At 41.1% G+C, this 26,815-nt stretch overlaps 2 protein-coding genes across 3 annotated transcripts in view; one reads left to right on the forward strand and one right to left on the reverse strand.

The window, feature by feature from the left end:
- apc2 (APC regulator of WNT signaling pathway 2) overlaps nucleotides 1-26,465 on the reverse strand; it is a 42,876-nt gene extending 16,411 nt beyond the window's left edge. Inside the window, exons 1-7 of one of the 2 annotated variants that reach the window (XM_087852840.1) lie at nucleotides 26,430-26,465; nucleotides 14,868-15,029; nucleotides 7,265-7,355; nucleotides 5,479-5,827; nucleotides 4,705-4,813; nucleotides 4,449-4,562; nucleotides 3,563-3,637 (exon numbers count right to left, since the gene is read on the reverse strand). In XM_087852840.1, coding sequence (XP_087708966.1) covers nucleotides 3,563-3,637; nucleotides 4,449-4,562; nucleotides 4,705-4,813; nucleotides 5,479-5,827; nucleotides 7,265-7,355; nucleotides 14,868-15,008 — 879 coding nt within the window. In that variant the 5' untranslated portion in view covers nucleotides 15,009-15,029; nucleotides 26,430-26,465. Of the gene's footprint in view, nucleotides 1-3,562; nucleotides 3,638-4,448; nucleotides 4,563-4,704; nucleotides 4,814-5,478; nucleotides 5,828-7,264; nucleotides 7,356-14,867; nucleotides 15,030-26,191 lie in introns of both variants that reach the window. The other variant, XM_087852839.1, reaches the window with a different exon arrangement.
- LOC148098642 (uncharacterized) lies at nucleotides 153-3,087 on the forward strand. The gene is made up of 5 exons (XM_087852842.1): nucleotides 153-220; nucleotides 786-1,593; nucleotides 1,840-1,966; nucleotides 2,070-2,107; nucleotides 2,425-3,087. The coding sequence occupies exons 2-5, from the start codon at nucleotides 870-872 to the stop codon at nucleotides 2,982-2,984; spliced, it is 1,449 nt and encodes a 482-aa protein (XP_087708968.1). The 5' UTR covers nucleotides 153-220; nucleotides 786-869; the 3' UTR covers nucleotides 2,985-3,087.
- Nucleotides 26,466-26,815: the final 350 nt, after the last annotated feature.

The following is a 26,815-nucleotide window of genomic DNA, read 5'->3' on the forward strand; positions in this document are numbered from 1 at the left end:
GAAGCACTCCCCACAGCCAACCAACCGTCTGCTCTGCAGTAAGGTGAAAACATGGAGACAAACTGGTTGAACCAGAAACCAGTTCAGAAATGCAAGAAAACCAGAGGGAGACACAGATTTACAGCAGAGAGAGAGTGTGTGTGTGTGTGTGTGTGAGGCTTTGGTGTTTTCTTTTCTTTTCGTGGTTCGCAAATGAAAAAAGAAGAAACATGAAGCAGATGTGAGTATTTCAATGAGACGCTGTAGTTAAGAGTAGATTATTGGATTAACTCCTAACGAGCCTAAACATGACCTGAGATTTACCAACCACGTATGAACGCGCTCTCTGTTTCTGTGTGATCTGGATTCAGAAAATCATGATTCAAGTATTTCTTCAAAAGGACCGAATCAGCTGTTCAGACAGGAAATGGTCGTATTTTAAATGTAGCAGACTGAATATTAACATCGATCATTCAGAGCTCAGGAGAAATTTACCAGTTTCTTTTTTTCTGTCCAGAAGAAACATTTTAGTTCCTGAAAGCTTTTTAGAGAACATGTATTTTGTTATTTGTCATTGTTTAGCTAAAATTAGAGAGGAAGTAGTCTGAGCAAACTACCCGGGTTCCCCTTTCACCAGAAGGGATTTAAAATCCTTACTTTGACCTGGAAAATCTCCCTTTGGAGGCATCCAGATGGCATCCTGGTCAGACACTTGAAGAGCCCAGCTGTCTCCTTAAAATCCTTTTATTAGCAGTGCTACAGTCAGAAATCAAACGTGTCATTTCCACACATATCTGTTCGCACAGGTGATCCCCACAGCCTAAATATCAATATCTTAAAGATTGCTGTGAACACGTCACAAGGATTAAAGAGTTTCACAGAACAACAAAATGAGCCACAGTGAAAAACCTTCAGAGCAACAGGATGAGACGGAGACTGAGATACACGAGGACGACAAACTTCACCCAGAGGACTGTAACGGTAAAGACGATCAGGTGAGAGATTCACTCAAGACGAGTCAGACGGAGAAAAGATCGGTCAGCCCGCTCACTCTTTTCAAAGAGGACTTGAGCCAGTTCAAGGAAGGACTGTTGAAAGTGTTCAAGGACAAAGACACAAATCCTAAAACAACACAGCCGCCAGAAAAGCCGATCAGCACTCTGACTCTGCTCAAAGAGGACTTGAACAATTTGAAAGAAGACATCTCCAGCATCTTCAGAATCGGCCTTTCAAAGGAGCATGAAGACAAAGATGCTGCTGCAAAGCTAGATTCCTCCAACGCTGTCAAGATAAAAGCCACTAAAGCTGAAAGAGGTGACGAGTCCCTCCTGAATCTGTTCAAGAGAGGAAATTTTTCAAAGATTACCCCCAAAACAAACGATAGTCAGGAAGTTAGGAAGACACTCTCAGTAAAGGCAGAGGAACAAACGGATGATGGATTTATGAACAAAAACACAATTAGCACCGAGGAAACTAATAACAATACGACGGAGAGGCCGAACGACTCAGACGACAGCAAGCTGGAGGCAAATGTTTCCCAGCAGGTGACTGAGAGGAGGAAGGCTTCCTCTGAAACACAACAGAGCCAGGAGGCGATGCATGCATCAGAGAAAGGTGCGTCCTGCTTTAACCCCCCCACACACACATGTTTACAGTCAAACTCTACCACAACTTCTGGTTTTTATTATTTTGTCACATTCATATGTGTGTTTGTGTGTCTGATGAAAATTGAAGCTAAATTAAATATTTTTCAAATGAATCAAATCTGCTGAAGTTGTTTAAACAAGTAGATTAAACAGATGGATCGAAATCATTTGATTAATTTGAAACTCGTCTTGTGTATTCATTAATTTTCTTCAGTTGATCAGTTAAGTGAGAACGGGAAGGGGGGACACGACTCGTCAGGAGAGGAAGAGGAAGAGGATGAACCTTTGATGTCGAGGCTCACTTTGATTGCTGTGGGAAACACCGACAAAGCAGACCTCAAGTGAGCCAAACCATTTCAAACATTCGATCTCCAAATAGATGTCATTGCAACGCTGATCAGATGTTACGTGTTTTTGATGCTGTGACTGTTTCTGGTCTTTTAGGGAGCTGCCAGGAGGACACCTGTGGGCACTGAAAAACTGTAATTGTACCTCTGCTTCTTTAATGCCTCTGTGTCTTTAAAGACGACTTTAAAACCCTTTAAAAACCTTAAGTTTTCTACACAATCTCCTGGTGATGTTCTCCCTGAAAAATAGTTCCAATCTAGCTGTGAAGTTTTGGGATATCTGACGGGGTGGTGTTGCAGCCTATAATCATTAAGTACTGACTCTAATTTCCTTCAAGAAAAACACTTTTTAAAGTAAATAAGACGATTAAATGTAATTACTCATTCTGAGAATGGCTGTTCGTGAGTTGGTCATGTCCCAAGCTAATCAGCTTCTCCTGTTTCACCTTCAGTTGCCTACTACCTGACCCTTGACCCCAACACTGCCAACTCTGAGATCCTTCTAACTGACAGTAACAGGAAGGCAACTCGTGTCTGGTCAGAGCATCAATACTCAGAGCATCCGGAGCGGTTTGAGTGCTGTCCTCAGGTCCTGTGCAGGGAGGGACTGCTCGACAAGGTGTACTGGGAGGTGGAGTGGAGAGGCGGCGCTGACATCGGTGTCACCTACAACAACATCTCTCGAGATGGAGACACGGTGAACTGCCTGCTGGGACACAACGAGCGTTCCTGGACTCTGGAGTGCGCAGAGGGAAGCTACACTCCGTGTCACAACAGAAAGAGGTTAAAGTCGCTCTCACCCGAGAACTTCACCCACAGAATTGGTATCTACCTAAACTGGCCTGCAGGCGCTCTGTCCTTCTACTGCGTCTCTCAGGACATGATGGTCCACCTCCACACTTTCAGCTGCACCTTTACTGAGCCACTGTACCCGGGCTTCTGGGTGTGGGCGTACAACGGCTCAGTGTCTCTCTGTCATGTGGAGTTAGAGTGGGAACACGCACTAAAGTGACAACAGGACCCCAGGATACCCAGATGAGGCTGAGAGCATCATGTGCAGTTATTCATCAGTGTTATTCATTGTTGGAGCAATGCAGTCTCCCTCCATGCTGTAGGAGAACTTCTGAGGGGAGTGGGACAATGGGGCGGGGCTTCAGAGGTAGATTGGGGGCGGGGTTTTTGGACGATGCAGTGAGAGCAGAGATGCAAAAACTATACCCACAGCTTTGCAAATAACACATTATGTGATGAAACATCAAACTACATTGATATAAACACGACTTCCTTATTCTGTCTGAATTTATGCTGATATCGTTTCAAAAATCACGACACTGGATCACAGCAATCATGAAAACCTTTCCTCATTTTTTCTAGCAACAGATTTTTACACATTTCTGCTGTTGGTCACCCACAAGAAAAAAATCCACCAGCATCAGACACCAGAAGCCTCAGCTGACCAATCACAGCTCTTATAGTCGCCATGTGACATCTCTGCATCCAATTAAAGCGTCTATAGAATTCATCACTAACACATTTAATGCACAAATGTGGATTCACACTCTGCTGTGTGTGTCAGAGTGTACAGCATACCTGCAGCTGGCTCTCCTGACTCCCTCGGGCCTCCTGCAGCTCTTTCTCCAGCTGCTCTAGACGAGCAACACGCTTCTGCAACACACACACAGACACACACCTTTCAGATGCATCCAGATGTGTTTTTCCCACCAGCAGTTGTCGCTGACACATCTCAGTGGCAGAAATCTCTCGTCGCTGTAGTTTATAATCTAATTATTCTGATATGTCATCGTGAATACTGAGACTGATGACTCAAGCTGTGGATTTGCACTTTATTCAAGACCACTTTGTTCCCACGACGAACCCTCTGTGTGGATCAGGCTTCTCACAATAATTCACTTCAGTTATATTACTGTGATATCCAGGGTTAAAAAATTATGTGCATGTCTCATCCAGAGTTATATTTGATATGGGGTTTCTGAGAGATTTGCCTACTATAATATACCACATCAGCTGTTTACATTCATGGAGGCTTTAACTTTGCTTCATTCCACATGTGAACTCTTTGTGATGTGGACGCTAACACAGGTGGGTAACGCAGCTGACTACTAGGCCTCACATCCACTTGCAGTCACTGAAGTTGACCTGTTTGCCGTATTCGTACTGTTGATGACACATTTCAGTGCAGTTATGTGACAGATAATCGGACATACTGTGAGGTTAATTATACTAATTATAAAGATGTGTGAGAAATTCTGGTGGTTACTTAGGACTGACTGGCAGGTGTGTGTTTGTGTGATGAACCTACACGTTTGGGCCAAACTCAGACAGCACCAGCTGGTAACAGTTTATCCAAACATGGCTACAGCGGTGGCCAAACTTCAGAAACAGACTTCATAAAACTATGGAAATGTCCAGTGTTTGGCTTCTTTCAGTTGTTATTTAGCAAACTGATCAAACTCACCTGCGTCCTGTGAACCACCTCATCACTGGTGCCGAAGCGTTCCTCCATCACAGACCGGATCTTCTGAGCATCGAACTCCAGCTTCTGCCGGATCATGTCTATCTGTAGTGAAAACTGTAGCAGCAGAAACACACCGAGGTCAGAGGTCAAAGGTTTCTCTGATTACTGGACAAAATAACAAGTCCATGTATGAGTAAAAACACCCAAAGCTTGCATTTCTGTGGTTATATCCTTTATTATATCAATAAACTCTCACCGTGTCGATGCGTGGCAGCTGGGCCAGTTTCTGTGAAAGCTCCTCAAGCTGGCTGAAGAACCAGCAGCGCTCCCTCTCTTCTCGGTCAATTTCCCCCAGCAGGAGGTCCCTGTAGATAGTTGTCACCGTTATTATTATATTATAACCATACATCATAACACTGACAGGCTGAAACCTGATTAGCATCAAGTAAGGCGGAGCTTATTGCCATTCGTTTGGTGGCTACATCAGATGAAAAGCTCTTCTATATTCTATTATATTATATTCTATATTGTGTTATTATACATTTCACTATTTTAAATCTTAAAAAATAGCCGATTAATCAGCTCTCTGAAGACAAAAAAGTTGTTACAGTGTTGCTTTTAGATTTTCTAAGGACTTTTACCAAAAGCTAACCCTCCTCAGAGGTGCAGTTAAGCTCTGAAGCTGCTATTTTTAAGAAGACGAGACTCTTGTCTCCAGTTTGGAGGCCTATGCAGGAGGAACTAAGCTAGAAAACGATCAACAATTAGTTTTTTCCACTAAATGTGTATCTAATATGTGTTGTTCAGTTTTATACGGATTCTTCACTCTGTTATTTTAAAGTAGAGAACAAGTTCAAAACTATGCAATGGTCTCTTTGCAGTCATTACGCGTCGTCTCTGTTTCTTCCCCTGAGGACACGCGTTGTGTCATCTGTAAACTCAGATGAAGGCTCTGGGTCCATGAACTTGACTGTACCTGTCCCATGTGACCTCCCACCCTGAGGTGTCTCAGTTAATATAATCAGCTTACCTCTCCTTGCACAGCTCGTCCAGGTGATGGTCAATCACTCGTCCGTCTGCTCCGGTGATCATAGCTATTTTGGGCGGGGCTCCATCCAGGAAGTGATGCGGCAGGATGACAGCGGCGGTCTTCCCGGCAGACACTGTGCTTTGACAGGATGCCGATCGGTGAGGACTCCTACCTCTGCTTACTGCGGCCATCGAGGAGGAGGAGGAGCACGAGGCCAGAGCTAGGTGATCATCTAGTTCTGCTCCTCCGCCAACACCTGGCCCCGCCCCTCCCAGGCTGCCTGTCAGCAGCCTCAGGTTATGAGGTTGATGTTTGAGTTCGTAGTAATTGGTGAGGTCCATGTGGAGTTCTGAGGGAGGAGGAGGAGGAGGAGGGTCAGGAGCCATCAGATCAACAACTCAGGCTCTACTTTTACAACAGCAGCCCCGGGATATTCAGCGTTTGATTTTAGAATTACAGTCACTATCTTTTATTCGTCAATAATACTCTTCAGCATATTTATACTCACATTTTTTGCAATATTTCTGCATAAAATTATTTTGTTAAAGGACTCATACTGTGTTTAATCCATTAAGTTTTTAAAATTTTACCTATTTTATTTGCACCTTATTTGCCTCTGCAGGCGTCTGTTTTTATGGGAAGTTTTTGTGTGGTTTTGTTGACGATCGTGGCTCAAGAGTTGGGAGTTCACCTTGTAATCGGAAGGTCGCCGGTTCGAGCCCCGGCTTGGACAGTCTCGGTCGTTGTGTCCTTGGGCAAGACACTTCACCCGTTGCCTACTGGTGGTGGTCAGAGAGCCCGGTGGCGCCAGTGTCCACACTGACAGAGGCGAGGCTCAGAGCAGCTCTGGCTACACTGTAGCTGCCATCACCAGTGTGTGGATGTGTAAAGTGCTTTGGGGTCCTTAGGGATTAAGTAAAGCGCTTTACAAATACAGGCCATTTACATCTGGTCATTTCTATGCAGGCTTGTCTTCATTTTACTTATTGTGATCTAAAATTATATTTAAGGAAAAACAACAACAAACGTCTAAATCCTTTTTCAGACTTTAACAGCAAATCTCTGTTTTTTCTTTAATCTGTTTTCTTTTGGATGTTTTGGTGTTTAATGCTACATTTGTGTGACTCATAAAACGTGTAAACAAAAATATTCTGTCATTAGCAACAATCTATTTTTTATTTAAATGCTCTGTCATAAAATCCGTCATCTGTCTAACCCCGGCTGGCTGTCACTGGTTACCAGTACCATAAATAATACTAAAACACTCTATTTTTTAACTGGATCACCACTTTTAAGTTTGTATGGTTACATTTGAAGTAAAGTTATCTAAATTCAGCGTTAATACAGCTAAACTGTTGGTTTTATGTTTATTAATTAGACTGATTTAATTTCAGTTGTGTAGCTGAGTTGACACAGCTGGAGTCTATAAACACATCTGTCAGCTGGAAATGAACAAATTCCTGTCCAGACAAAGTAATTGACAATAACTGGCTATTTAACTGAATGAGGCCTGGCTTGCTGGAGCCAATCAGATTAGCTGAATGAGTCAATCTGCTTTCTCTGTAAGCGATGATTAGTCTCACTGGAGGCTCTGAGCTCTGAGCTTCACACACCAGCAGAGTCAGGTATGTTCAAATGTAGTCTCCAGATGTACAGTGACTAAACAGACAGTTATAAGCTTCTCTCACTGTGATTTTAAAGCAATTTAATCCCAAGTTCCTTAAATGGTTCCTAGAAAATGGTCCTCAGGCAGAAACAATCCTCAAAAAAAAAGCCAGATTTCGACCTTTAAGTTGGTGCAGCACGTCGCTCCTTCCAGACGATGCCAGGGTTCCTGCCTCCTGTTCCAGCTTACTCTGCAGTTGTTTCAGCACCTCCTAAGAAGTAAAGAAAACAACATGAATGTATCCAGGTGAAACTCCACAAACATTGTGACCTTTTGACCTTTCCAGGACAAAAGGTCACTTCCTTGTCAGGGGCTGGGTCTGAGACCCAGTGTTTCATCATGGTTTATCTCTGCTAGTGTTTTGGTTTCCTTTTTGTATTTCTAACTACTATTTCTTGATTTCTAGTCTTTAGGTTGTGTTTCTGTGCCTCCCCTGTGTTCGGTGTTTCTACTCTGTGCCTTCCTGTCCCACGTTTCAGGTCTCTGTTCTCTTGTCTTCCTTGGCTGTATCCCAATTCAGGGTCTGCAGCCTTAAAGGCCGCATTTTAAAGCCGATTACGTCACCGCAACGCAACGAAGGCTGTCCCAATTCGAAGGCTGCTTGAAATGCGGCCCTCAAATGCGTCCTTCATTTCCCTGAATTTTAAGGACGTGGGGGTGTAGACTTCGTGGCCCAACATATCCCAGAATGCATAGCGCGGCGGGGGGTGTGGATAATTTTGCCGAAAAAAAAATGCCCACTTACTTACTTAAAGTAAACTTTAAGTAAGTACTGAATATGATGTCACTTATTTATGTGCAAATGTTTAATAACGAAGAACATTAAAACATTCCTGTTGGCCACATGTCGGCACAGTCATGTGACATTAGTGACGTTTGTACTAACTTGGTTTTAAAGCCTTTACTTTAAAATATACGCCGTTCAATAGCTGAGCTTAATCAGAGAATGATCAAAGCTCATGTAGAAACAAACAAACAAATGAACAAAAGATTTTCTCCTTCATTTCTGTCAAACAAAGCTGTATGAAACGTTTCCAGCTGTTAGTATCATGGTTGCTAGGCAACCTGGGCAGCGCAACGGAGGCTACACCGTCCCATTTCACAAGCCTCGCACTTCCGGCCTTAGCGGTCTTTGAGTACGCGGCCCTTGAGGATCGTTGAGGCTGCGTACTTTAAGGCTGCAGACCCTGAATTGGGATACAGCCCTTGTCATCCTTGCCTCTGTGTTTGTGTGTTTCCTGTTTTACTTTGAAAGTCTGTGTATTCTGCTTTGCTTCCTTTGTCTCGTTATGTCAGATTAGCCCCAGCTGTGCCTCCCCAGGTGTTTCCACTCCCCCCATTATAAACCCTTGTGTGTATTTACGTCCTCTGTCATGCTCACAGAGTCTTGTTTTCTGCTGTCGTACTTCTGTTTGGATTATTTCACAGTCATGTTTTTGGATGTTCCTGTTCAGTTTCATGTTGTCTCTTGTCCTCATTTTCATGGTTAGTTTTATTTTTCCAGTTTAGGTTTTAGTTTAGTTCTGTCTTTGTTTTGTCTCGCCTTGTTTGCCTATTTGTTCATCAGCCTAAATAAACGTCTTGCTTTTTATTATACTTCGTTTCCTCTCCTCCGCGAGTGCTTTTGGGTCAGCAAACACTTTCCTCCTGATCTCGTTCTTCTTGGTCTCATCTACTACAAAAATACACTCACTACAGTAAAGTGATTAATTGTAACGTTGAGTGGTGAGTGTTTTTAAATGAGTGTTAGATGTAATAATTCCTATGCTGTATTTAAGGTCAATATAAAACTTCCATAGTGAAATTGCCCATTTAACCTCCAAGGACCTGGCGTCCACATATGTGGAAATTTTGCTCTACAAGGGCCTGATATCCACTTACGTGGACATTATAGTGCCTCTATTTTATCAAAATTTAAAACAAATATCCTCAATTAAGCAGTAAAGTATCTTCTATATAATAACATAAGCCTTTTGGGGTCCTTCTGTGAGGCGTGTTATTGTCGGTCTTGCAGCCTGTAAGGTATATTTGATTTAAAGCGGACTTGATAACAACAAAGAAGCTTCAAACATCACAGAGTAGTGATTTTCCCTCATTTTTAAAGTCCGGTTTTATTCCCGCTTTATTCTGTGACCTACTTTGTATTGCTTCTGGAAACTGAAAGAACTGTCTAACCCTTTTTGTGTTTTTGTTGTTGAAGTATACATTAAAACACACTTTCATTACAAATTTGTATTTTAAACCTTTTTGTGTCATTTTGGTGTTCATATAGATCAAATCCCACTTACATGGACGCTGTTTTTGCATATTCCAGGAACGCAGAGACAAATGAATGAAATCAGCACAGTGCGAGCAGTGCAGGGATTTTTGTGGTATTAAAAACATTTTCTCTTACAGTCTAGAAAGATTATCCTCCGTGTACAAGCAGGAGCGATTAGTCTCAGTGAAAGCTCTGGTTTTTTTCTGCAGTTGACAAAGACTCGGTTTCCCACCAAAATAAATAAAACTCAGCTATTGAATCTCGTGAGATCTGTGGTTAAACCACCATGAAGTTACTACTTACAGGTATCAAAGTGAATATATTAAAATGACTGCAGTATGAACATTAGTTGCTACATTACACAAAGAAATATCTGATGACTGTTCAAACTAACCAGACAAAATGATTTTTTGATTGATCTCCATTTTTATCCTGACTGATGAGATTAATAAACATAAAAAGATAATAATCCCTAAAAGCAGCAGATAAAACGTCACCTCATCACTGATGGAGATAAAAAGCAGAATAAAAAGCAGTCCTTCCTTCTCATCAGCTTGTTGTAATCTATCAGTTTGGATATTAAAGGTGTTTTTATCAGTCGACTCACCTGCTACAGGTGAACTTGGTGCAGCAGTGAACTCGGTGTGTATGTCTGCTCCGGTCTCTGTCCTGGATCTGACTAAAACCTGCTGATCTCTGCCTCATAATCTAGCTGCTCTCAGCATCTGGACACGTGAGTCAGTGCGTACATGTGTACATGCACATGTGTGTCTGTGTGCCTGCAGCTGATGGGATTTACATCCAGCAGCCTTTGAGTCTTGGCCTGATTCACAGCCTTCTCGCTCTCAGTGTGAATCTATTCATTATTCTGACATAGAAAGAGCTGATTTGATTAAGATGTCTGATTACAGGCTATAAAATTCAAAAATATGAAAGCGAATCTGAATTTAAAGGTTTATTTTTTAACATCAGGATTAGCAGTTTGAACAAATAATCCTAAAATAATCTTAATATGAAATCAACAAGCTTAAGAAGAGTACACGTGACCCTGGAAGCATGTTATGGACATTTTATGTTCAGCCCAGCTGGTTACTGACATGTCAGGTTTTTTATTTTTTATTTTGTTTCGGTGTGCAATTTTGCCAAAACAATGTGGGACTCTGGGGAGGGACCAGAGAAAACTACAATCAGACCAGGAGTGACATGTTTAGCCGCATGTTCTCCTTAAATTGCTGGCTGTCTGAGTGGTGTCCCAGAAACGACGTGGGCTTCATAGATAATTGGCAAACCTTCTGGAGGAAACCTGGTCTTGTTAGGAGAGACGGCATCCATCCCACTTTGGATGGAGCAGCTCTCATTTCTAGAAATATGGACAAATTTATTAAACCCCCCAAAATATGACTATCCAGAGTTGGGACCAGGAAGCAGAGTTGCAGTCTTACACGCCTCTCTGCAGTTTCTCTCCTCCTGCTACCCCCCCCAAAAACCCATCTCCATAGAGACTGTGTCAGCTTCCAAACAGACAAAAAACAAACTTAAAACCAGCAACAAACAATTTAAACATAAACAATCACAAAGAAAGAATAATACAGTATCCACATCTGAACCAAAGAGTAAAACAGTGAAATGTGGATTATTAAATATTAGGTCTCTCTCCTCCAAGTCTCTGTTAGTACATGACTTAATAATTGATCAACAAATTGATTTACTCTGCCTTACAGAAACCTGGTTGCAGCAGGATGATTATGTTAGTTTAAATGAATCAACACCCCCGAGTCATTCTAACTACCAGAAACCTCAAAGCACAGGTCGAGGGGGCGGTGTGGCAGCAATTTTTCACACCAGTCTATTAATTAATGAAAGACCAAGACAGACTTTTAATTCATTTGAAAGCCTGATGCTTAACATTGTCCACCCCAGCTGTGAAACTCAGAAACCAGTCTTACTTGTTATCATCTATCGTCCACCTGGGCCTTACACAGAGTTTCTGTCTGATTTCTCAGACTTTATATCTAATTTAGTTCTGAGCTCAGATAAAATAATTATTGTGGGTGATTTTAACATCCATGTAGATGCTAAAAATGACAGCCTCAACATGGCATTTAATCTGTTACTAGACTCAATTGGCTTCTTTCAAACTGTAAAAGAACCCACCCACCATTTTAATCACACTCTAGATCTTGTTTTAACATATGGCATAGAAACTGAACATTTAACAGTGTTTCCTGAAAACCCTCTCCTGTCTGATCATTTCCTGATAACATTTACATTTACAGTAATTGATTACGCAGCAGTGGAGAGTGGACTTTATCAAAGTAGATGTCTTTCTGAAAGTGCTGTAACTAAGTTTAAGAATATAATCCAGCCACTGTTATCATCGTCAATGCCCTGTACCAACACAGAGCAGAGCAGCTATCTGAACGCTACCCCAACAGAGGTCGATCATCTTGTTAATAATTTCACCTCCTCACTACGTACGACTCTGGATACTGTAGCTCCAGTGAAAACTATGGTCTCTAATCAGAAGTACCTGACTCTGTGGTATAATTCTCAAACACGTACCCTAAAGCAGATGACTCGTAATCTGGAGAGGAAATGGCGTGTCACAAATTTAGAGGATCATCATTTAGCCTGGAGAAATAGTTTGCTGCTTTATAAGAAAGCCCTCCGCAAAGCAAAAAAAGATTGAAGAAAATAAGAACAACCCCAGGTTTCTCTTCAGCACTGTAGCCAGGCTGACAAACAGTCAGAGCTCTTTTGAGCTAACCATCCCTTTAACGTTAACTAGTGATGACTTCATGAACTTCTTCACAAATAAAATTTTTATCATTAGAGAAAAAATTACCAATAATCATCCCACAGATGTAATATTATCTACAGCTACTCTTAGTACCATTGATGTTAAGTTAGACTCTTTTTCTCCAATCGATCTTTCTGAGTTAACTTCAATAATTACTTCCTCCAAACCATCAACGTGTCTTTTAGACCCCATTCCTACAAAACTGCTCAAAGAAGTCCTGCCATTAATTAATGCTTCGATCTTAAATATGATCAACCTATCTCTAATAATCAGCTATGTACCACAGGCCTTCAAGGTGGCTGCAGTTAAACCTTTACTCAAAAAGCATCTCTAGACCCAGCAGTCTTAGCTAATTATAGGCCAATCTCCAACCTTCCTTTATATCAAACATCCTTGAAAGAGTAGTTGTCAAACAGCTAACAGATCATCTGCAGAGGAATGGTTTATTTGAAGAGTTTCAGTCAGGTTTCAGAGTTCATCACAGCACAGAAACAGCTTTAGTGAAGGTTACAAATGATCTTCTTATGGCCTCTGACAGTGGACTCATCTCTGTGCTTGTCCTGCTAGACCTCAGTGCAGCATTCGATACTGTCGACCATAATATCCTATTAGAGCGATTAGAACATGCTGTAGGTATTACAGGTATTGCACTGCAGTGGTTTGTATCATATCTATCTAATAGACTCCAATTTGTGCATGTAAATGGAGAGTCCTCTTCACACACTGAGGTTAATTATGGAGTTCCACAGGGTTCAGTGCTAGGACCAATTCTGCTTACATTATACATGCTTCCCTTAGGCAGCATCATTAGAAGACATAGCATACATTTTCACTGCTATGCAGATGACACCCAGCTCTATCTGTCCATGAAGCCAGATAACACACACCAATGAGTTAAACTGCAGGAATGTCTTAAAGACATAAAGACTTGGATGGCCACTAACTTTCTGCTTCTTAACTCAGATAAAACTGAGGTCATTGTACTCGGCCCTGAAAAGCTTAGAAATATGGTATCTAACCAGATTCTTACTCTGGATGGCATTACCTTGGCCTCCAGTAACACTGTGAGGAACCTTGGAGTCATTTTTGACCAGGACATGTCCTTCAACGCACATATTAAACAAATATGTAAGACTGCTTTCTTCCATTTGCGCAACATCTCTAAAATTAGAAATATCCTGTCTTAGAGTGACGCTGAAAAACTAGTTCATGCATTTATTACTTCCAGGCTGGACGACTGCAATTCATTATTATCAGGAAGTCCTAAAATCTCCCTGAAAAGCCTTCAGCTAATCCAAAATGCTGCAGCAAGAGTCCTGACAGGGACTAGAAAGAGAGAGCATATTTCTCCTGTTTTGGCTTCCCTTCATTGGCTTCCTGTTAAATCCAGAATTGAATTCAAAATCCTGCTCCTCACATACAAGGTCTTAAATAATCAGGCCCCATCTTATCTTAATGACCTTGTAGTACCATATCACCCTATTAGAGCACTTCGCTCTCGCTCTGCAGGCCTACTTGTTGTTCCTAGAGTATTTAAAAGTAGAATGGGAGGCAGAGCCTTCAGTTTTCAGGCCCCTCTTCTGTGGAACCAGCTTCCAGTTTGGATTCAGGAGACAGACACTATCTCTACTTTTAAGATTAGGCTTCAAACTTTCCTTTTTGCTAAAGCATATAGTTAGGGCTGGACCAGGTGACCCCGAATCCTCCCTTAGTTATGTTGCAATAGACGTAGGCTGCTGGGGATTCCCATGATGCATTGAGTTTTTCCTTTCCAGTCACCTTTCTCACTCACTATGTGTTAACAGACCTCTCTGCATTGAATCATATCTGTTATTAATCTCTGTCTCTCTTCCACAGCATGTCTTTATCCTGTCTTCCTTCTCTCACCCCAACCAAACTTTTGTTGTGATTTGGCGCTGTATAAATAAAATTGAATTGAATTGTTTGTGTGTGTTGTGCAGGGCAGACCAATTCATGCATAGCTCGGGACTTTGTGTCAACCACATTATTATTGTGATAAATCTTAAAATCAAACTCATTAAAAATATTAGATATAGTTTAGCAAGTTTAACTCTGTAATTTCATTATTAAATATAAGTTTACAGTAAATAATTATTTAGCATTAAACGGAGGAATATGAAATTAGGTGGAACCACAGATAAAAGATAAAAGACAAAACCACCTTGAAGTCACCAGCTGGTAAGGGAAGTCCTATTTTTGAAACCTCCACTTGGGCATTATAACAATCACCATCTTGCCTGTTTGGAAATAGACATGAAGAGCAACGGGAATATTTGACATGGCAGCACCCTGTCGATCCAAAAACACCCTACATCATCTCCTGCTTTATGTTCTTTGTTTACTCTAGCATAATTCATTTTATGTTGAAAATTGTTAAAAGTATTTGAAACCATAAACTCAGCTGGTAAGTGTTTAATGAGCTCACACATTATTTCAGTAGTATGTTTGTTTCCCGTAGTTCTTCAGCACAATCAGACTTCTTTTACAGCCAGAAGAGTCGCCCCCTGCTGGCCATTAAAATGAGAAAAGTTTCAGACACTTCCTGCTCTGCCTTGACTTTAACCACGCCCATCATTTATATGCAATTTCCGGGTGGAACCAGCGGCTGCAGAGCGGCTCGAAGTGCTTCGAACGCCACTGACCTTCATGCCGAATGTCTCGGTCTCAAGCTTGGACAGGTGGTTTGAATTATCCTCCAGCTCCCTCCTCAGGTGGGAGTTCTCCTTTCGGAGCGCCTCCACCTGGTGGGCCAGCTGGTCGTAGGAAGCCACGGTGTTGGCCATCTTCACACTCTGCAGCGCCTCCTGCAGGAACACACAAACATAAGAGGATGGTTAAAACCTGGAGGCAGGTCTGATGAGGTCACACAGGCAGCAACTACCTGAAGCTTAACGGGAGGAGTGTGTGAAAGTATGAGTGATGGGTAACTTTGCTTCCTCGCCTCCTCCGGGCAGGACGCTCTTGTTAGATAACATATTATCTAAGTTCTCCTCTGGCGTTTTCCACTGTCCAGTCAGCTGATCCTGAAACAGCTTCAAATTTTCCACTCAGTCACGTCTCATATTTCTGCATTAGACTTCCGCAGTACTCTTCACAAGTGTGTCGCACATAAAACAACCACGTCCCCTAAAAACCGCCTCAAACTAAATTATGTGCAGCTACAAATATCTCATTAAGGAAACATCATTTTTTACACTTTCTTTTTGATTTTAAAAAACTTTTGACTTAAAAGACTTAAATCTTTCTCTTCAACAATAATGATTTTAAAGTGGTACAAATAAAGCAAAATGCATTTGTTTGACTTAAGGGTGTAATTTTCAGTACCTAGAAATAATTACTTCTTTTACTTAAAATGCAAATTTCATTTAAGAATACGTTTTTTTAAAGTACCAATTTAATGTACTGACTTTAGAGGTAAAGAAAAAACTATATTTCTCACACTGCTGTTATGATAAAGTGTCCTAACTGCATTATTTATAAGACAAAAGAAGATAATATATATTGCTGCAGTAACACAAAGGCCAAAAAATAAACATAACCTTTGAACAAACTGCTTAAATAACATAGAGTAGTCTGATGAAATAGATTTATATATTTACATTTAAATAAAAAAGGTTAATTTAATAATAAAATATATATTAAAAAGTTAGATATAGAAAAACAGAAAAAGGGCTCTCTGTTTTCTTTTACTGTACCTACACTTTAAGTATGGGTATTAAACATTAATGCCAGTATTTCAAGAAGCTACATTCATAAAAACATTGAGATGTGTGACATGTACGTGTACGCACACATCACTGAAACATCTACGTGTGAATATTAGGTTAACAAAGGTCTTAAAGGTCGCCTGATATCAGCTCCAACTGCAGGAACACACAAAGAAGAACAGGGGAGTGTTTGGTGACGCAACACAGATAACAAATAAATTGAATAAAAATAAATCTCATTTGAAAGGCACAGATGCCGGAGTGCTTTGAGCTGAGCCCAAGCCTGAGTTTTGTGATCTGCTTCATAAAAATAACCGTTTCAGCAACAAATTGGTGCATAAATATTCATCAAAATTCAGGAAATCGAGCTTCTGACACTCAAAATTTCCCATGGGAGACCGCTGTTTAAAATGTCAGGGGTTTGGGAAAGACAATTACGAGAGTTGTGCATCACGAACACGTTTGTGCACAACGCAGTTAAAATGATGAAGAAACAAATGTTAAAACCAGATGAACGCATGAATGTCACACTGAGGCTCTGTTAGGGTCAGAGCTGCACATGCTCAGTGCGCTTTTTAGTCCAAACCAGGGTGTGACCTTCACTGCAGAGAAGTGACAAACAGACGCACACTGCTGTTTGTTTGTGTTGCGTTGTGAATAAACTGACGCTACTGTCCTGCGTCTCGTTCCTATTCAGATGTTTTCAAGGATTTCTTTCGTCAGGTTTCTGTCCAGCTCAGCAAATGTGGAGTCAGTGCACCAAATGTCACTGCTGCATTCATTATGAGAGGCTGACCTCCTCTTCTCCTCTACTCTCCCTCCTCTGCCTCTCAGGGGATTGTGGGTAAGAGCTGCAGGTCTGAGAGATCCAGATTTTATTGGATGTGATCTCGTGTTACAGGAAGATTGCAGAGGACTGAGGCTCTGTACCACCCTTTGATTTGATCATGGACCACATGTGCTGCGCTTTGCTTTTTTATCAATTTATTCACAAAGTAATAACTGTACATTTGGCGAATGGCAGCTTTCACTCTGTTGGTTTTATTAGTGGATGGAATAACACCTCAAATCTGTTAATAATCATTTGTCTCCAAGAACAGATAGTTTCAGTCACTTTAGTCAACAGGGCAGTACATTAGCTTCAGCCATGGAGCACAGAAATGCTCATTGTCTCTGACAGTGATGAATGACTCAGCATCCTAATCCAATAAATCTCTCTAAATCCATCTGAGAGCTGAACTCAGTAGCAGAAGCAGCAAAAACCATCATTCTGGTCCTTCATTTAGTTTTTACGAACAACTCTCTGCTGTAGGAGCCCAAAAAAACCATCTACTAATCATTACTAAGTAACATACAAATAAAATGATAGAAGTTCAGTCACTAAAAAGGTGAATTTTAGCGAGTGACCTAAACCTAACCACATATTATTTGTCTGACATTTCCATTAAGGAAATTAAAGATAATCCAGAGGTGCTGTTCAAAGTACTGCAGGCGAGGTGAAGCACAGCAGCCAGCTGGCCACACCCACCAGTGTCACCACCCAGCTTTCCATCAAACCTCACTAATAATGTTAATGTTACGCCATAAATAATTTCAATGGGTTAAAAATTATACTATATATATTATACTGTAAAGTTGGTATAATGGTCACAAAGAAGGAAATTTAGCACTAGGCTATAAACATTTTATTTTCTTTAAATTTGGACATTTTGCGAGTCTCTGGGAATTTACTCGCTGTTGGACACAGCCTCAAGTGGCCATTAGATGAACTACAGTTTTTGACCTATGCTGACAATCGGTGCTGCCATAAGTTGATATCACTCTGATGAACTCCATTAATGTCCATCATCACAACAAGCAAAGCCCAGGTCCTGATCACTCTTTGGGGTGTGTTACCTATTTGGATACTGAAACCACTGCACATAGTAATAACTTCAGTAACACGGTATAAAAGGAGCTTATTATTATTATTAAATGTCAAAACAAACAAAACCAATCTGTTTGAAAGGAGGCTATTTTGAATCCAAGACGTCACATTTTGTGCTGTTCCTTGATTGCTTTGGAGACATGCAAATGATTGTAACTACAATATCACTAATATTCAATTTGTCACACACACAGAGTTTGCCCACAAAAACAAACCAATACAGGTCGTCAGTATAGCAGTCTAAATGTGTGTGAAGGTCCCCAGACAGTACAGACCTCAGCCAGTGTGTGTGTGTGTGTGTGTGTGTGTGTGTGTGTGTGTGTGTGTGTGTGTGTGTGTGTGTGTGTGTGTGTGTGTGCGCGTGTGTGTGTGTGTGTGTGTGTGGGGTTATTCCCTTTAACAGGGTAACATGCTCATCTTCACCCCCCTCATTTCCATGGTGACAGATTTGCATGGAGCGATGGCTCTTTCTGCCTCCCTTTTCATCTCACACACACACACACACACACACACACACACACACACACACACACACACTGCCGCAGTCAGTGCAAAGCATCCTGGGTAAGGAGCAGAAAGGCAGGCCAATCATACAGAGAGTTAACGAGCGCTAACGGACCCCTGTTAAAGGTACTGTTGCTATGGAAACAACTGATTCGATGCATGTGACCCCAATATGAGTCGACTGCACGAGATGAGAACGGATGAAATAATCACAGTGAGTAGACAAACCTTTATTAAAAATCCAACTAGACCAACAAAAAACTAAACAAACACCTCCGCCAGTAAACCTTAAACCATCACTGCAATGCCAACGCACACACACACACACACACACACACACACACACACACACACACACACACACACTAATCCAGTCTAGCTGGATTCGAGGAGAAGGCTGAAAGTCATTAACCTTCACAGAGGCCTGACAGGACTGATGATTGACTCGGAGAGAGAGAGATGCTAAAAGAAAATCCTGCGTCAGCATTTAGACCGCAAGAGAGGAAACAGAAGGAAAGGAGGAAGAAAGAAAGGACGTTTAAGAAAGACCAGTGAGAAAGACACAGAGTAAAGAAAGGAAAGATCAATGACGAATGAAAGACAACGAGAAAATCTAAAAGTCAAAGTCAACCAACCACGTGGTTTAAAAGCACGAATGATGGGAGATGAGAAACAAAAAGCTTAAAATTAAGCAAAACAGAAAGAAAGAAATACACTGTGAAAAAATTTTACTAGAAAGACAAAACACAGAGTAAGAAAGACTGGAAGGATAAAAGAAAAAGAATAAAAAATAAAAACGATCAACAAACAAACGCTGAAACCTGCTGACATGGTAGAAGCTGCAGCTCAAAATCACATGAATGAATTCAGATGTACGTCATAAATCTTCAGCATTTAAAGATTTCCAAACTGAGCCACTTCTGTCGTCATGACACCTGGAGGTGACTAAATGTGACAAAATGTTACTGATAGGAGAGCGCAACATTACGAACACCAGCTGTCCCATTTTCCACAGAGGAAGTGCGTTTGTTAGCTTGTTTCAGTCTAAACAGCTGAAACAAAATAAATCATGTTGGTTTATTAATACAATCTGGTGCTGATTGAATATGCAACATGAAAAAACACTGACAGGATGCTGGCACCATTTTCCTCCTCTTTCTTTCTCCCTTTCTTTCATGCCTGGAGGATGCGGTTGCCACAGCAACCAGACAGTCCCAGAGGAGACAGAGATGTAGAGAGATGGAGGATGGGAGGATGTGGGGGTGGAGCAGGTGGCAGGATTGATCGACTCTCACTTTGTTCACAAATATAAAAATAAAGCAGGTTACAAACCTCGAACTGGGACTTCATGAATAAAAACACATTTTACATCCAAGTGGGTCAAACTCACAGAGGGGAGACTTCAGCACAGAAAGTCTCATTGTTATATATTTACATGAAATATATTTACTGTGAAACACTGAAGATGAGTGCTGTTCAGGCCTCTTCTGATTATGTCTTTTTTATTAACTGTAGATACTTGATGCAAGAAACTGTTGGTTCTTTGTTTTAAATATATTATAAAAAGAGTTCTACATAAAAACACTAACAATAAAAAGTATTGTTAGTGTTCTAACAAGTAAAACTTGCAGTAGTGATTGTTGTGATTTGGTAAATAACATTCAAATGAGCTGAATTAATACCACCTGCAGATGACTGCAGTGATCGTTGTGTACGCAGCTCAATATCAGTCAAAACAATGACTGAGCTGCACTGATGCAGGTACTGTATGCAGTGCATGATGTTACTGTACATACTGTGCACCTGTTTATTTATTAATTTTTTTCTATTTATTAAGCGCTTTTCACAGACAGACAATCACAAAGCGCTGTACACAAATATTAAAATAAACAATAAAATCAATAAACATTATATACAATGTAAAAGATCAAATATAAATAATGTAAAAAATATAAAATATGTAGATCAACAAAAGGCTTGTTTGAACAGAAGAGTTTTTAACTGTTTTTTAAAAGAATCCACAGAGTCAAGCAAACGTAATTGTAGTGGTAAACTGTTCCACAGCCTGAAAGGCTCCGCCCCCTTTTGTCTTCAGTCGTGTACGGGGAACAACTAGAGACTCTGAGTCTGTGAGCGGAGATGACGAGCAGCAGTGTATTTTATAAGAAGCTTGGATAAGTAATTAGTGCTCTGTATGTTAAAACAAGAATTTTAAAGCGAATTCTTCTTCGAATTCTTGAAGTTTAAGAATTCGAAGAAGAATTCTTCTTCGAATTGAAGTTTCGAATTCTTGTTTAATGACAACAATGAGCTACAGCTCGCTCTTAAAATACCTTCACGTTATGTTACTTATGTGTTATGCTAGTGCGCTATCATATGATTTAGTCCTACTGATATAGTTTGATATATTTTTATGATGAATTAATTATTGACTCAACTGGATCTCAATTTAAAAATGTACCATTAGGTGAGAGTTATGAATATTAGAAAGTTATTTTGACACTGAAGGAATCACTGTTATCAAAAGTTCACCAGGCGAGGCACCGAGAAAGTTTAATAGATAAGAAGAAAAAACGTTTATTTTTTATGTCTCTACCATGAAGGGAAGGATGTTTATCGAGTCCTAACAGCTACTAACTGCTTTTACATTGAAGCTCTGACTGGTTGATCAGCTTCAGGTTTGTCACGTGAGGCCTGGAGGAGGAACAGATGATGGATGAAAATTTTGCTCCAGCAAAGCGAGCGCCTCTTTATTAACCACAACAATCGGATACTTCCTGTCAGCAACACCAAACAGCTCTGCTGCTGCTGTTGTTGATGAAATGTGAGACCTGCTACGGAAGAATAAGCGTGAGAGTGAAAAGCATGGAAACAGATGCTGATCGAAGAGGTGATTGATTTGATGACATAACAGTGAAGCAGTCAGTACAAACAGCTGCTCCTGTCGTGACGAGCAGATTCAGCGACAGGACGAGAGGATGTGTCAGCGAGCAATAACGCAGAAACACGTTCCTCCATCTTTTTTTATGCTGCAGAAGTCGACCTCCTACAGATGACCTACATTCTCATGCAGGTGAAGCAAATACAGCAACGCAAAACCAGCTGAATGATGCAGCAAATAAATCTGCAGCACTGTTGATTAATCACAGTTTTATGAATCTACTTTCATCTGAGCTCAATTTATTTGAGCATTTTGATAAAATTCTTCTTTTGGCTTTTTGTCCTTTTTCTCAAACTGCAAGAACATCTGGAATGCCATGAATCCATCGCTCTATCACAAAAAGTTCCCTCACTGAGAGCAAATAGCAGCAGCAGCTTCAATCCCAAACAGATGATGGAATGAAGGTCAAAGGTCAGAGGTGACAGACTAAACTGATGCCCAGTCTGACAGAAAACACTAACCCCTACATAGCATAAGCTCCTCCTCCAACTTTCCAGCTCAGAGATCTGTCTGCGAGTCTCGCTGAGTCCGAGAACCAACGTTGCCAGAGGTCAGATGACCTTTTCCTCTGATTCAAGGAGGAAAATCAACAGAAATATGACAGAACGAAGAGGAAACAGACTGGACGTCAGCGCATGTGCTCATCAATAACAGTTCTGAGTGAATGTCTGAGAGCATATTTAAAGCAAACAGATAAAATCAGCTGTTCACTTTGAGCAAACCAGCCGACCAGCTCACCGACTTCCTCCCTTTGATGCTGGTTTCCCATTAAAAATGATTTTGTCCCATTATTATGCAGAGATGCTGCCGTTTCATTAAGAGACTTTTCTTTTGATTTTAAGTGGCAGGCGGCAAACCAGAAGAGGGAATAACCCTGTCATGTGACCTACTACAACAGGGTTACAAGCATAATGACTGTGAAAGGCGCTTCAGGCTAAAGGCCGTTCAGAATGATCAAACACGATTATTCAAAAACAGCAGTTATTTTGCTGTTCACATGTAAAACAATTGCATGAAAAATATTTGACTTTGGTGGAGGACACAGGCTGACCCGGCCTGGACCAGCAGTGTTTTTGACCACAAAGCCCGTCTCACAAGGACAACTGCAGGAAGTCAGCGAGTCGCAGCAGACTCTCAGGCCTCAGGCAGCCACGCGGCGAGCGACAAAGAGCTGGAGCTGACATGCAACTGTTGTGTACTACAGAAAGCGCAGCGGGAAGAGACCATGATGCAAAAACAGCGAGTAATACTCCTCCCATAGGTCATCGTGGCTCGAGCTGAACTAGACTGTGAGCGACTTTGAGCTTTCAGGCATTTCTGTAATCATTATAATGAATCATTGGAAGTCAAAAGTCGAATTAGAGTTCAGCTCAAATTCTGGATATGAAATCTGTTTCCTTATAAGATCTTCAGCCCCTTTTGGCACCTCTGTCTCTTTCTTGTCTGACAGTCAAAGATCTGAAATGGATCTTTTTTATTATCTTAATCTTAAGAGTGTTCAGCCTTTCATAACACTTTGGTCTTTAGTTGGTTCATTGTCTTTTAAACTAGTTCACTAAAATAAAACTCCTCATTTGTGCATCCTGGCATTTCACTGTAGCTTGATGTGCAGCAGAGGCTTCCAGTACGTTTTCTCCTGGTTTATCAGTGTGTTACCTAAAAAGCAGTGACTGCATACAAACACTGTCACACCCACAACACATGAGGAGCCACTGGTGCAACACATAACAGGGTTTCATGCACTATAGCTCTGTTTTTGTGTCTTTTAAAGCTTCTGTTCATTTCCTATAAATAAAAGCTCGATGTTTGTTTCCACTTTTTTGTTGGGGCCCGTGAGCTCGGATATTATGATGAGGACTTCATGATAATCTCTGCGTTCTGTTGCCTTACGTACAATTGGAGGAAAATATTTGGAAACAAATCAGAATTAAGAACATTAAAAACAGATTAGGTTCACACATATGAAGCTGTGACAGACTGTGAGGCATCAGACTGAATGAGACCGACTACATCAACACTCGTGTGTTTTGGACCGTTGTCTCTGTCTGCAGGGGTCCTTCTGTTTTCTGTGGTATCATCTGATGTGGTCCTTCTGTCTTTATTAGTTTTCAGTGTTTTTCATATATTTGTTTATCTATTGATATCTGATCTATTATCTATTTCTGCTTGTATTTTCTGACTCTCAGTCTCTAAACCGGGGGCCTCATCGACCCCCTGAGGCTTCTTCACTAATCCTTCTGTGCTTATTAAAAAAATCTTCAGAATGGTCCTTTAAATGCAAACTGACAGCTTTATTTTGTTATTTTCTGTATTTGAGCTACTTCAAAGTTTTCTTTATTTTCTTTATGTATTAATTTTAGTGTGAAGGGTGTTTCTGAGCAAACAGACAGCAGAGGAGCTGCTGGGAGCCACACCCTCCATCTGTGCCTCCATCACTCACTATAACAAAGCTTCAGATCACCAGGAAAAGACGTCTACATACAGAGCAAATCCCAGAAAACTGAAGCTACTGTCTCTGTTTCTCATGTGATCAGTCAAACCACTAAAGTGCAACAGCTCCACAGTTTCTCTCACATTATTCTCAATAATGTCTGTGAAGGTTCGCAGTCATCATGGTCGCTGTAGTCTAAGGAACTTGGAAAGAAAAGCGTCTGGACTTCTTTAAGTTTTATTGAAGACGTTAAGAGAGAAGAAAATGATTCAAACTCCTGGAGAGCACAGCACAGAAATCTTAAGCTTGGGGTTTAACTGAGAGTAGTCATGCGCCTTTGTGAGGGTTTCAACAGAACCGTGGGCTTAAAAACAACTTGAGTTTCGCTGTGATTTAATCAAAGGAAATATTTTTATGATGAAGGATTTGAAATGATTCATACAGTCAAAGCAGCTACTGAGGATGAGATTTTTACAATAGCTCTCATCATGTAATCCAGCTCTCTCTGATGATGAGGCCGGACACTGGAGAAGCAGAGCAGCTCCTGCAATCATCGCTGTAGGAGGATCACAACACTGACAGCTGAGATTTATCTGTAAATGTAGAATAAATCCCGCCAGCAGTTTCATACTCACACAATATGTTTCTGAATTTTTCATTTGGTTGTTGTTATTCTTCATTAGTCATCCCAAAGTTATAGAGCCTCTTAAGCTCTTTCCCACTACTGCACTTTGTATGCTTGGGTACGCTCGGACTGATTACCACATGGGCAAATGGCCACATACTCAGCAGCCTGCAGCCAATGGAAGCCCTGGACAGTTCAAATATTTGCATAAAGGGATTTTTGTTTGAATGTTTTCTAAATGGAATAATCTAAGGATTACGACACAGGTGTAATGTTAACTGTTACGGAGATAGTCGTGGTGCATTCAAGGACTACCTGGTGAGACAGGGAAAGTGAGCTGCATCCTCTGACGTACGTGGAGGAAAACAATTCTTAATGTGGATTATATTTATATTACAGGTGAGACTGAGTATTGTACTGTACATGGTGAATAAAGGACATAACAATAATTTAACAGGACAAAACACCCTGTTTACAGGCAGGTGGGCAGGTTTGTGTTCAGGCTCGTGATAAACCGTGATCTCCTTTGTCCTTCCAGGGACACAGATATTTACTCTTCACTATCTCGATCTGTCTCCTCTTACTTACTGACCTACATCTGCCAAAACAGTATCGTCCCTCACGGCACCTTATTCTTATTCTTTCTATGTGTACATAAAGCTGCAAAGAATGTGGAACAATTACTTCTTCTGATGTTTGAACTTTCATTACATTTGATGTTTCGGTATCTTATGTTTTTATACTAATTAATTTTAATTTGCTATGTGTAATATTAATAAATGCTAAAGGTCGTAAATACAACTCTGATTAAATGTCCGGCCTAAATTCACACGACAGCATCACGGTGCCATGAAAGTACTTTTGCACCTTTTTTCATCCGTTTCAGAATTTTTTCCTGTGAAATATTTTCCCTGAAATGCAAAATTTTCATTCAGATTTATTAAGAAGAATATCTCTGCTTTCACTCTTCTTTCTAAGGAAAGTTTAGGTGCTTTATTTATCAGAGCCCGGGCCTATTGATGCATCCCTTTGCCCAATCCAGCTTGTTCAGTAATCCTGGACCCTCCCCTACACCACACAACAGAAAATACAAACCTACAGCAGCTGCACCCTTCATGTTCACCTTCTGCGGGCCTAATCAATGCAATAAATCATTCAGGAGCACGACCTGCTTTTCTTCACCAGTTCACTGGTTATGCATGTGCATTATAAGGAGCACATATGAAAAACAACCCATAAAATTTCGATCTAACAGACATAAAAGCAGAAGCAGAGCAGCTCCAGAGGAACGATCACGACGTATTTTCTTAAAATCAGCACATTTCAATCACGATGAAGACAAACAATAAACAGAGAAACGCTGAAGAAAGCTGCGACAGCTCCAGCAGAATAAATGAATATTTAACAGAGTGGGCTGATGCATCCTTAACCAGTGAAACCAGTGAAACCAGCGCATACTGGGGGAGACTGCAGGAGACCTTCAAGGCCCAAAATGATCACCAAATTAAAACAACACCTCACAGTAAATTTCCATGTGCCTTTCAGCTGAATGAATATCCATGGAGGATTTTTGATTTGATTTTTTGTTTTTAAGATAAAACAGATATTTTTTCTACAGGACGCTTTCTGACCTCCTTTTTAGCTGCTGCTTCTCTGACGACATCTATGATTCATCAGCTCCTCCATCCTCCTCCATCCATCTGCATGCATGAAGGAGAAAATACAGCCCTCCCTTCCCTTCCCAGCCCCATCACCTAATACCCCGCATGAATGATGGATGAAATGAAAACAGGGTGGAGGAAAACAAGAACGTTAAAAATGCGACTCAAACCTGAAATCTGCGCCGCAGCTTTTAAAATCCGGACACATCAGCCTCCTCCCGTCTGACCTGCGCTCATCAGCGAGCCTCTTTATGTCTTTATCCGCTGCGTTTAGGAAGAGAACCACATCTAGTCGGACCGAACCGGACCGGGAGAGGACAGGAGGGTCGGTACGGTCGGAAAAAGCCAGATTATAAGGGAATGAGGGGCGAGATGGAAGCGACAAACCGAGGAGCGGTCGGTCCTTACCTCATGACTCTGAGACTCCGAGCAGAGCTGAAGATCACAGAGAGAAGAGGGAGAGAGGGAGGGGAGGGGGGGGGGGGGTGGAGGTGGAGGGAGGAGACAGAGTCGTGGGGGGGGGGGGGGGGGGTATATGGAAATAAAAAAAGGTTTTGTTAAACTGAATTCAGTACAAAAGCAAATCATCCTTTTATAGTTATCCTCACCGTTTACTCACAAATGAACAGACGCATCAGTCTGAGAGCGACACATGAATCACACCTAAATGTGGTTAAAACAGAGAAAGATCAGAGGATATTCATGTGGAATAAAAATATAAAGTCAAAGCAGTGAGACGAGATCCTTGAGGTAAAGACGAACACATTACATAAAAAGGAACATCTTTTCATTCA

Source organism: Neolamprologus brichardi, chromosome 15 (assembly GCF_056152115.1).
Source record: "Neolamprologus brichardi isolate AB-2024 chromosome 15, ASM5615211v1, whole genome shotgun sequence".
In the NCBI taxonomy this organism is placed as follows: Eukaryota; Metazoa; Chordata; class Actinopteri; order Cichliformes; family Cichlidae; genus Neolamprologus; species Neolamprologus brichardi.